The sequence below is a fragment of the Carassius gibelio genome, chromosome B7, assembly GCF_023724105.1.
Source record: "Carassius gibelio isolate Cgi1373 ecotype wild population from Czech Republic chromosome B7, carGib1.2-hapl.c, whole genome shotgun sequence".
Taxonomy (NCBI): Eukaryota; Metazoa; Chordata; class Actinopteri; order Cypriniformes; family Cyprinidae; genus Carassius; species Carassius gibelio.
Window position 1 is genome coordinate 10,751,685 of NC_068402.1, and position 12,222 is coordinate 10,763,906.

Sequence of the window (12,222 nt, forward strand, 5' to 3'; positions counted from 1 at the left end):
AGAAGGGCTGAACAAGTAGGGAATAAGCAAGAGAACGGGACGAGAAGAAAAGAGAGAGACACTCACGCCTCTGACTGCCCCTTTTTTCCTCCTCCGCTTCTGCTCTCTCTCTCACTCCTTCCCTTAGTCCCGCACCAGCGCACACACCCTCGCTCATTCTCACCGAACTTTTTTTCACCGACTCGCTTTTCAAATGATTTTGAGAGAGAGGGGAGATGCATTTGGAGGGTGTCTGAAATGCAGGAGCTCCACAGATGCCTGAGACCAGCGGAGAGATAGGAGACTCACCCTGCTTGGAAAAGATAGAGGAAGCTAAAGAAGAGAAGGACTGCAACAAACTTATACGCCTCAATATTCCCTCATAACCACTACAGGACGTTTGAGTTTTTGGCGTTATCATGGTGACACTAAGACTTACATTGACTTTAAGGTTCACCTTACTTCTCCTGTACTGGTCATGCTGTACTGGTTGGCTGGGCCAGGCTCAGCGGTTGTCACTGCAGGGTTTGCGTCAGGTGGCCCAAACCCGGCAAAACCTCTCTGAAAGCGTGGAGAGCAAAGTGGAACGTCTCGGCCAGGTCTTCCGAAGGAACGTGCGTCTTCTTCGGGAACGGGGGGGCTGTCTGGATCTGGTCTTCCTCGTGGACGAGTCGTCCAGCGTGGGAGCTTCCAACTTTGGGAGTGAGCTGCGATTCGTGCGGAAGCTGCTGTCAGATTTTCCGGTGGCGCCGGAGGCAACACGTGTAGCGCTGGTCACATTTAGTTCCAAGAGTCATGTGGTTACAAGAGCGGACTATGTGTCTGCACCCAAAGCCCACCAACACAAGTGCTCGCTCTTCAGCAAAGAGATCCCCTCCATCACCTACAGAGGAGGTGGTACCTACACCAGGGGGGCCTTCCAGCGTGCAGCGGTAAGAGCAGCTGTGTAATCACAATGTCTGTGCATGCGAGAAAGAGTTTAAGCACTAAATGAAATGTAATAGATAAAAGAGGAAATGACAGGCATTAACATTAAGTGTCTAGCCACCTAATCTAGATTGAACTTTGATTTATGCTGAATGTTTTCAATGCTCCTCCACTGCTCTTTAATGTTCTTTAACTTATAAACAAACAGATAGCTATTAAATCTCAATCACTGAAGCACATTTAGCAGAAACAGAACTGAAAAGTCAAAATGATGGATGAACAACACTTAAGAGTCTCCATTCCTGGCAAGGTACCTCCAGATGTCATCTTTAAGTTAACACCACATGGTTTTCTGTGCACTGTGATCTGGGACAGATAACCACAGAAAACATCTATCTATGTAGGGCTTTCTAGAACAGTGACCATACTTTAAAAACAAAAGTGCCTGGTAGGGCCATACAGGTTGATTTGTCCCCAGTTGCACTAAATACTTGGGAAAATAGTTGATGGTTTCAAGCTGGAACAACTTGAGAATTTCAAGATCCAGACAAAGACGAAAGACAGCAGAAGTGACTCATTTCAAATAAATACATTTGTTAAAAATAATAATAAAAATAAAAAAAACCTAACCCAGTCTCACTTAACAGCAATGCTATAAATCGCAGCAAAATGATTTATTGCCACATCTTGCAGCCTACTGCAGCTTCTACTCCCTTTTTCCGTTACAAATGATTATGACGTCCGTGTTTTCAGGCATTTTCTTATCCTGAATGACATTTGTGGTTTGAAAAATGGTTTCGCTAACCCAGATCTGCAAATGTATTAAGTTGTTATGGAAGCACAGCAGGAAAGTCCTTTTGTTCATAAGCAATTAATTGGCATTGTAGTCAAACTGTAATATTTCATGGTTTTTGGCTCCTTCCGTTGAGTCTAAATGGCTTGGAGGTCTGGGAGCTTTTTCCAGACACATTTTCAATCTTTCAGAGCTGCAGAGGTCGAAGGCCTTATCCGAAGTTCTACTGCCCAGCCGAAGTGCATAGAGAGGCCAAATCTCTCTGATCAGATTCGCCTTTTAGCAAGAACATCATCAATTGCCAAGCCTCTAATTCATTTACTCCACTGCATTTGGAGAATGAAATGTTGGGTTGGCTCTAAATGCATTTTATTTTGCTATGCCTGATGAAGGATAAAAGCGGCATTGTGTAGTCTCACAAACCCAAGATACTTATAAACAGCAAAGTGGTAAACCATTTAAAACTGTCTGGAGAATCTGCCAATGAACTACAATGATTAACTATAAAGAAAAGTATGTCTAGACACTTTGAATAGACAAACAGATAGACAGACATAGACAGACAGAAAGATAGACATCTACGGATCTAAGTTCTTATGTAATCTCTCTTTGGTTCGCCCAGCGCTCCTGCTGATTCTTGCTCTAGCCACAGTGTTTGTCTGCACTTAGTGGGTATCCTGGGTTGCCAGATCCCCAACCCCTTGTCCATTTGCCAAACCAGAGCAGAACTAGCTCTCCATAAACTTATTTCTCTCTCTCTCTCTGCTGTCCTTCTGAAAGTTAGTGAATGCTTTTAGTGCTTTCCAAATTCTTTGCCTGCTTTTCTGATCAGCCTCCATAGGGAGTCATTACATCGAAGTCCTTGACCAAATGGATTTGAAATTCCAATGAATGCTCATCTCGACAAGGATTCTTCCTTTGCCCCAGCCGGGATTCTATTAAGAAGGGGAAGTCTATGGGAATTCTATATAAGCACATTTGAAAATACACTCACTCACCCATACATATGTATCAAGAGTCGTTCTATCTCAAAAATGACTGTTCGTTTATCTTATGCAAGTAGTGTGGAGGGGAAAGGGCAGTTATATTTTTTGCATTATTGTTAGCATACATCCCTCTCATTTCATCCCCATTTGACCCTTCCTCCTATAGTCCCCCTTTAGAAATTCCAGGGAATGTTTCTTTAAAGTGCCATTGACCCTTTTGACCTGGTTTTTGAAGCACAAGGCAGCAGGAGCGTTACTGTCATCGAGTCTAGACAGATGAACGTGTCCAAATATCTTATATTGTGTCTGCGAAAACATCTGTCAGTAAGTCTCAGAATGTGCTGTGCAAAATTAAAGCAAAGGGACATAAAAGCAAAGAAACAGAATGAAAGATCTGGGACAGCTGTCAAAAAACACATACGTGATGTCTGGTGTTGATACAAATAACTGGAAATTTGCTATGAACGCTTACAGGTACAATGTTTTATCTATCTATATTAATGTAAAGTGAGTGTCTACTTGTAGAAAATCACTATTTTTCACAAATAGCTTTAAAAAGCCCTGTGTGAATAAAAAAACAAGAAAATCGTAACAATGAAATAGAAATGGCTGTACAGAATGCTTCTTTTTGGCAAGCATGCACTATGAAAATCTGGCACTTCCCGAGGCTGTATTTGTGTTATTAATTAAGACTGATTAGGGAGATCCTTATGAGAGACAGCCTGTACTCTACGAACCCTGATAAAACAGTCAGGAATGCCTTTAAACCAGCCTGAGAGCCACAGATATGTCTGCAGACTGCTAGATAAGGGCCATTCGGTCTTTAACTGTCTGAAGAGGCAACATGTTTTACAATGAATCAGTCTTAGTCCTATTTAGGGGCTTAATTGTGTCTCTGAGTTGTGTTGCAGGAACATATTGCTTGGTTGCTTGTAACGGTGCGCTTTGCCTTAAGACACAAATAGTATGCATTTACCTTCACCAGAAATTGGTTTATAACACCTATAAATCAGACACATGAGAGACTGAAATACGTAAGCAGCAGAAGTATGCCTTAAAAAGGGATGGATCAACAATGAGAGACAGCATGAGACAAGAATGAAAAAGTCTTATTGTCTGGACACACATGTGATGGTAAAATAAATGCAACATGATGGCACGAGAAAACCTTCATCTGGTCTTCATCCATCAGTAGTCCAGCACTGATTCTGCAGGGAAGCAGGAACACTTAGCCGGGTAAAATCACATCTCATGTATTATTGTTTCTTTGTCCACAGTAGACAAAATGATGCTCTGCTATCGAACAGTGGTTGTCAACCAGGGGGCTCAGAAAATGTTAAGTGGACCACTGTTAAGTGGACCACTAGATGATTTAAGATGAGACAAAACAAGCATTTAAATAAGCTATAACAAGTAACAATCCAGATGTATCTTACGTAAATTAAATTCATACATACCCCAAATTCCTGGTAGTCAAATTTTAGAAAAGTCAGAAAACAGAAACCGAAAAGTCATGTAAATTAATACAATCCTATTATGGCATGGGCATTTCTTTTGATTTCTTTTTTTTGTGTGTGCGTAATTTGTGTGTAAAATATATTTTAAACATTCTTATCCTTAACATTTATCTACAAATCACAAACAACTGTAAAATCCATGGGGCCTCTGAATATTGCCGTCAAGTCAAGTCACCTTTATTTATATAGCATTTTATACAATGTAGATTGTTTCAAAGTAGCCTCACATATGAATAGTAAAAATAACAGAATCATTTAAGCAAACTTTTTTAAATACGAGAGGAATTCCAATTCTTCTGTAAAAAAGTTATGGCAAGACAATAGTGTCATCATACAGCACGAGTCAGTTCAATGATGATTCAGTCCAGTTCATAACTGTGTAAAGTTCATCAATTGTGAAACAAATTAAATTCAGTTATATGTAGCTCTACTGAAGGCATCAGTGTCATTTTTTTTAATCTCACTTCAATGTTGATTCAGTTCAATTAAATAACTGTGTTGATTCTGCAAAATCCATCAAATTATGAAACAAATATGATACTGCTAAAACAGCTCTTCAGAAGACGATAATGTCATCATTCAGCTCAATTCAGTTATTAAATGTAAATTTCATATGAAATTGTCAGTTCAGTCAAATGCATAATATTTAAAAAGAAAAAGAAAAAATGGGGAGCAGAATAAGACCCTTAGTGGCTCATTTGGTAACAAAACTCCACGTAGCTACTGGAGCATAGTCACCCAAATTGTATTATTGCAAAATAATTAGTCTCGCCTGCAGTTTTCACCTCATGCCAAACCTTTAGTCTGCTCTCACATTATTCCTGCTATTAACCACAACTTTCAGCTCCAGGAGAGCCCCATTCCACACCCTGAGAGCTACACACGCAAATGCACTTTGGAATATTTATAAACTGCAAAATGCTTCAACACAGTGATTAGTGGTAACTGGATGCTGGAGTAAGTCAAATATAGAGCGGCGGTGGTGTTCTCAGTCTGACTGCACCACCTACTGCACAGTCTACTGGCAAAAAATGCATAATATTGTTCAGAGAAAAACTGAAGAAAATAATAGACAAAAGACATAGTTTGTGTTTATTTTAGCACTATTAATGGCCCCATACTGTGAGGTCATTTCTGTCATGCGAGAGGTCACATTTCTGCTCTGAAGCATGAAAAGATAAAAGCATGCGTTTTTCCACCAGCTGCATACATGCACCACCAAGAGAGCATAACTAACATCTGTGGAGGCCCACTTCATCATCCTGAATCACCTGCAATTTCCAGATGCTATTTTTGTTTTAAGAGACCACTGTGGCTTTGGGATTCATAAATGGCAACAGGTGATGTCTGACAATGTTTTAAATTAAGAGTGAAGTTCCAAAATGTGGTAAATTTAGAATTTTTTGGTTATTTGAGTGAATTTTTTATTTATTTTCACTTTAGTTTCTCTAGGTCTGAGCATAGTAAACCCAAACTCATCTGTCACAGTACAGATAATCATATCAGAGAGATTATTTCAAGTGACAAATAAAAATAAAAATAAAAAAAGAGCATGTATACTTAAAATGTCTTAATAAATAATAAACACAAGGAAAGCCAACCACATGCCATTATTTAAGCAATAAAAATATAAAATTCCTGATTTAAATATGACTGTCACACTTTACAAAATGCCTGATTTCCATACCTGAAAAATATAATAATAATATTTATAAATAATAAAAGGACAAAAATCTGTGTTGCATGTCCTATTATGTTTATAAATGCTTGCAATATATGCTGTTCCCTTTGAAACCTGGCTGCATCTGTAACTTGATAGCAAAAGCTTTCTGTCTGTACAATTACAAAAAGAAAAACAAAGGCTCTGATGAAAGACTGTAAAGTTCTTGAAGCCCTATTATTTTAAAAATCTACTAAGACTACTGATGTTATTATTCTAAAACACTCTTAATTTGAGGAGGCAATATTTTTCTAAAAGAACACAAAGTGTCAGAAGCACTATTTATCTAAAAGAACTTTAAAATTCCAGAGGCAGACCATCTTAATAAGGGCTCTATGCAAAGGCGCCTGGTCTGTGCCTGTGCCCACACTATGATATGAAGGCTTGTAATTGGCAGCTCTGTACAGGCTTTCCAGGAGTCTCACTTAAAATACCTCAGCTAAGGCCACAGTTATGTCCTTTGGAGTTCAAAGCAAAAAGCAAGAAAAAAAAAAACAGTCAGGTTTCACCCAAAACACTATAAGTAGCACTTGCATGCACTTGCTATGCATTGTGTCTGTCTGCAATTGTAAACGATCTCATATGTGCTTGTGTACATGTGTGTTGAGGGGGAAGGGAAGGACATACCACAGAGGAGAAGCCACGGAAGTGCTGAAATGGATATCAGTTCAGCCTGTCAACAGCAACACATGGTCTGTTCTCCCTGAAAATAGATTCCTCTCTCCCCCCATATGTGCGATTACTGCCTTACATTAGTGACCTGTGCGCTTCTTAGACACCGGTCTGGAAAATATCTTACCTACGTGCTGTTGTGAATTTCTAGATATTTCAGTCACTGCCCTCACAATGCTTTTCAAGATGAGAATCAAAAGCTAATAGTATGGGGTGCTTTTGTTTGGCTCTGGTTGTAGCTATAAATAAAAAATTTTTTATTAAGATTTTATTAATTCTCACTGTCACAGATCATTCACACGTGCAATAATGATCATGAAGTGAAAGACATTTTTATGAAGAAAAACAAGTTTCACAATTATACACAGTGGAGTTACATAATATCAAAATGTGCACGGTTGTTATTCACAGGCAACCATGTAGTTATGGATGTTCTAAATTACAATTTGAGCATTTTTTAAACTAGCCTACTCCATTTGGAAAAGCGTCTGAAGTATTTATTTGATGGGCGGATGGGTTCCAGTGCTAGGTGGTTTCCATCAAGAACATGCAGTCTGAATTTTATGGTCCTTTTTAAATCATTTAAATACTCTGTTTTCTAAATAGTTATTTTCTTATTATGTTAATGCATCAGCTCCAAGTCACTCCACATAAAAACGCTGACTGTCCCCTCAGTCACTACTTCTCAACCAGGCGTTTTTTTATCAGGTCCAGCTGGGGTGGCTTGAGGAATGCTGACACTCTTCTGCTCTGGGCCCTTGAGGCTATTTTTTTTTTAACTAAACTGAACATCGGGGAAGCCCAAACAGATATAGGATCACTGTAGAGAGGAGAGATCAGAATTTAACTGTCAAAGATTTGTCCTGTTCAGCTTTAAGGCAGAGAACGTCTGCAGCTCAAAAGCACAGCTCTGGTTTAACAGAGAAAGGGAGGCAGGAACAATGGACAGTATGTGGGCAAACATAGGATGCGGTCTAAGTTTACATGCACTTACATTTACGTGTTATGATGTATTTATTCAAAGCAACTAACAATGCATTCATTTTTTTTACTATTATGTACATTCCCTGTGAATCAGATCTTGCTGTTGCTCTATAGTTGAACTTGTCTGAATAGAATACTTGCATAAATGAGTCTAAATACTAAGATACTTGAAAGAATTGTGCACTTTTACATCTACTGAGAGAAGAACTGTTAAGTAAACATTCTAAAATATCAATATGAGGTTTGTAATTTGACATTTTAAAGTATAATCAGTGAATCAGTTAATATAAAAGCAACATGATGCTTAAAGCATTTAATATATGCACAAAAAGCCATTTAATACTGAGAACAAATATTTGTACAATTATTACAGTCTCTGATGCACTCCACAGTAAAGACTTTATCATTTATCTGGTAATTCACCCCTTTGAGTATTTCCTTTTAAAAAAGGCATTACATCACACCACGGTTTGATTAAGCGATTTACTTAAATGCCAAATTATTTATTTAAACCACATAGTCCACAAAACTAATATCCTGTATCTCCAGTCACCAATTCATGTTTAAGAACCATTTTGTCCTAATTGTTTTTCCTTCACGGTGTTTTGGTCTCCTTCACAGGCATCTATTTGGTGGCTTGTGGCTTTTTTGTCACTTGCCTCTTGTCATTTAGCAAACCAAGAGTCTGGTTATATTGATGGGGCTTGTTTGGTTTCACAAGTATTTAGTCCTATCATTCAAATTTGTTTTCAATTACAGGCAAAAGTCACAATTCATTTCATAAAAAGAACTGCTAAATTTTCTGTCTCTCTCAGTTCTGGCATAAAGATCTAAAATAAGAGAAATCTAATTTAAAGGACCAAATCCAGACTCTTTTTTGCTCTTGCATAACTTTGTTCTTGCACGGAGTTCCTAGTACATGGCTGGCAGCACCAGAGGACCAGAGAGACCACATTTGCCCTTGCATTAGATGAAATATTGTCAAGGCCTTCTCTCTTTTAAAAATGATTTCCTTCACTGCCTTACTGTCCTTGGTTTGATAAATGGTGTTTTGACAGGAACCAACTAACCATCCTCCACAATCCTTCTGTCCCGGTGTGTTATCCAGACCAATTACACTCCCTTTATTCAAACTCCATCCAACCACGCACACTTGCACATCCTCTTCAATTCACTTCACAGACAGAGAGAACTGTAATAAGGATCTAGGGACTTCCAGCAGTCGGTAGATGCATAGGCCTACCCCATCCATTAGCCCAACAATCTCTGCTCCTGTCCTTCTAAACAAGGTGTAGTTGGCCGAGTGTGTCTGACATGTTGAGGAAATGAAATCAATTGTAATCACTCAAGGAGAACTAAAGGAGAACATAGTGCACAGTGGGAGGCATATAAACTTAAGGCATGAAACAGGAGTCTCCCATGTGCGAAATCAAACTGTGGTTTATATCTAGGGTTTCAACAGCTCAGCTTTGCAGAGAAAAATGTTTACCCTCAAATGTTTTTTTACAGGATTTATTGCAGACTTGTGGAAAAAGATGTAGTAATTGAACAGCGAGCTGTTTTCTCCTGCCCAGGACTATTGCTTGAAATGGTTTGGTCCATCTAGTGGGCTTGTTTTTGCAGTGTAGGTTCATGTTGCTGGTATTCTTTGCCACTGGAACCATAACATGTCAAAACAGCTCAGACCTCCAACCAAGCAATTGAATGCACTCCGGTCACATGTTTACTCCATTCTGGAATGCTTCAGACAGAGATATATACATGACTCTATTAGAAGCTAAAGAAATATTTATTTTAGTTAATTAATTTTTTTCTGCTGCATACTGCTGAGCTATAAAAAACTATAACACAACTCAGAAACATCACAGATTTTTGTCAAGAACACGGTGGTTTTGTTAAGAGTTTACTGACCTGACATCAGCTTTATAACATGGTAAGGTGTCTGCGAGGTTTTGAAATAGAATACCTTGCTGTGATGATCATGGTTCACTAAGCAAGCCCATTAACCCTATACAGGAACTGAACAGAGGATTATGTCTATGTTAGCAGCTGTAAAGAATTTACAGATTAAAGAATGTGACATTCTGTGCAGACATGTTGAACTCAACATGGAGACTAGTGCTAGACAGTAGTAGATTGTTGCCTAAATTCAAGTCAAAACTTAAATGTAACCAGTAACTTACAAAAAAATTATAGAGGTGGCTCCTACTCTGTCTAAAAACATGTACGGTACACATGTTAGTGTTTAAATCATGCTAAGTCAGACTGCAAGAATTATATAATGTGGCATGCTCAAAGATGTCTGTACGACAAAGCAGGATTAACTGCAGTTGTAATGTATTAATTATACTTACAAAAAAAAACCCCAGACATATTTAGACACATTTAGACATACATAAAAACACACAGCTGATCTCAACTGAATAGCATAAGGTCTGGTCCACACTGTACCTTATTCTGTCTGTGAACTGCTTGTCTAGACAAGAAAAGCTGTCTGACTGACATATAATGTGACTAGCCACTGACTGTCTGTTTAATTTTTATAAGCTACATTTAAAATAAAGGTTCTCAATCGGCATCAATGGTTCCAAAAAAAGTATGTAACCTTTCCATTCCACAAAAGGTTCTTTATAGCGGAAAAGTGTTCTTAGCGCTATTAAAATGCTCCTCACACTAAGATTTCTTTTTTTTTTCTCAGACGGGATCACTGGGGATTTCTTCACATCACTACAAAAACATATAAGAGTTTATTTAGGATGGAAAAAAGTTTATACTACATTAAAAAAAAGGAATCTCTACAAATAATTGTGGAAAACACCAAGAATAGTTAAAATTGTGTACACTTTGTGATTCTGCTGGTTCAAAGTGCTTTTTATATCAGCCTGGTACCTTGTTAACACAACTTTGTTTCCAGGCAGTCTGATAAAAAAATAAAAAAAAAACCCTGTGTTCTTACTCCCAGAAGTTGCGTAAAGTCAGTCATCACATCAAAGCATTGCAGACTGAGAAAATATTTTCCAGCAACATGCATCAGATGGTCAGTGAACAGAGGCTGAGACTACTTTACAGGTGACCCTTTATGGTCTTAGGCTGCCAAAGAGCCGAAACTCAAGTAACTATCACATGTGTAAACTAATTTGTCACTATGAGTGAAACAAACAACCATTTATACACCCATAATGTTGTGATTTCCTGGATTACTTGTAAAGTTTGTTTTGTCACAAAATACCTTTTAACTGAACTAATTAAATGAGCCTCTAATGTGAGTGATTAACCACTGCTGCTTCAATGGGGGACAAGATGTGTCGCTTTGCGTATAAAAATAAAGTGGGTTTATAATGTGTAGGAGTGAATACAGTTGTGTGTAATTCTGTGGGTGCAAACACAGTATATGTGGTTGGTAATCAAATTTCACATCTCGCGTCAGTAACTCTTTTTCTTTTTCTTATTCCTGTGATCTCAGACAGTTGTCTACCCTGCTCTAATAATGTGCAGACATGTTTGTGTACCATGACCACCTCTGACTCATATCTAAAACCCCTTACGCCTTCAATGTCTTTGAGCTGCCGCCCCATAAATGCCCACAATCACACCCTGTTTTAGCCAGTAGGCCAACTCCCATATAGGGCCCCACCACAGTGACATCACTGTGGTGACAACCAGCAGCAACTGTATATTTGTGTCTGGGTCTGTGTGTGTGTTAGAGAGAGAAGAAGACAGTGAAAAGCACCAATGCATTCAAGTATAGGTCTCTGCAGGAAAGTTATGGGAGTTACCAGTTCAGGGTGATTTTACACCATGATACCTGTTTGGTTGACGTCATAGTGACGTGAGGTTTAGGGGTGGGGTTAGGTAAGGGGGATCATTTAGATTGCATGATTTAGAAACACCCAGCAGTTTGAAAACACCCACATGGTGATAAACACCCACTTTTGCTCTGCAGAGACCTAATTCTCAATGCATTGGAGATTCCAGATTTGAGGTGTGTGCTTGTATCCCTATGTGTGTGTAATTGGAAGTCAGACTCGAGGCTTTGTAATTATTGTTTCTGTCTGAGATGCTTGAACTGCAGCCAATTAGACAATAAAGAGAAAATCTGCTCTGTTTTCTACCAGTCCTTGAATTGGCCTTGTCCATTGACTTTCACAATCCCCTCCTCTCCCTGTGTCTGAAGCAATAAGACTTGTGCTCCACTTAAAGTGCCCTTAGAGAAAATAAAGAGATTTTCTCTGTTCCTCAACCAAGCCTCTTAATTACACGTTTAGACATAAAAGTCTTGTAAACAAATGTTCATGCACGTGAGTGTAAAATGTAGCTATGTTTGCCAACGAGACAGTCATTTTCTGCTGTTTTGGTGGTTTTGTAATGCCAACTGATAATGATAAATGCATCATAACAGTATCACACAAATTATCATTACACCCTGTGTATTATGTTCTTCTGAAGCCATACATTAGCTAGGCTGAAAATCTTTACATTTAAACAAGTTCTCCTTGGGCAGTTCGTGAGTATGAATGAATCTTTCTATTATAAAATGAATCTGCTGATCAAGCTCACATTATCTGCGTGATCCATTTCTCGGTTCAAGAGTTTAAAGGGGTTTTATGATGCAATTAACATTTTTCCATTCTCTTTGGAGTGTTA

General features: G+C 38.5%; 1 protein-coding gene across 2 annotated transcripts in view; it reads left to right on the plus strand.

Annotated features, from left to right (window-relative positions):
• The first annotated feature begins 273 nt into the window (after positions 1-273).
• Positions 274-12,222, plus strand: part of LOC127962123 (sushi, von Willebrand factor type A, EGF and pentraxin domain-containing protein 1) — a 61,626-nt gene continuing 49,677 nt past the window's right edge. For both annotated transcript variants that reach the window (XM_052561591.1, XM_052561592.1), the window contains exon 1: positions 274-911. In XM_052561591.1, coding sequence (XP_052417551.1) covers positions 399-911 — 513 coding nt within the window. In that variant the 5' untranslated portion in view covers positions 274-398. The remainder of the gene's footprint in view (positions 912-12,222) is intronic.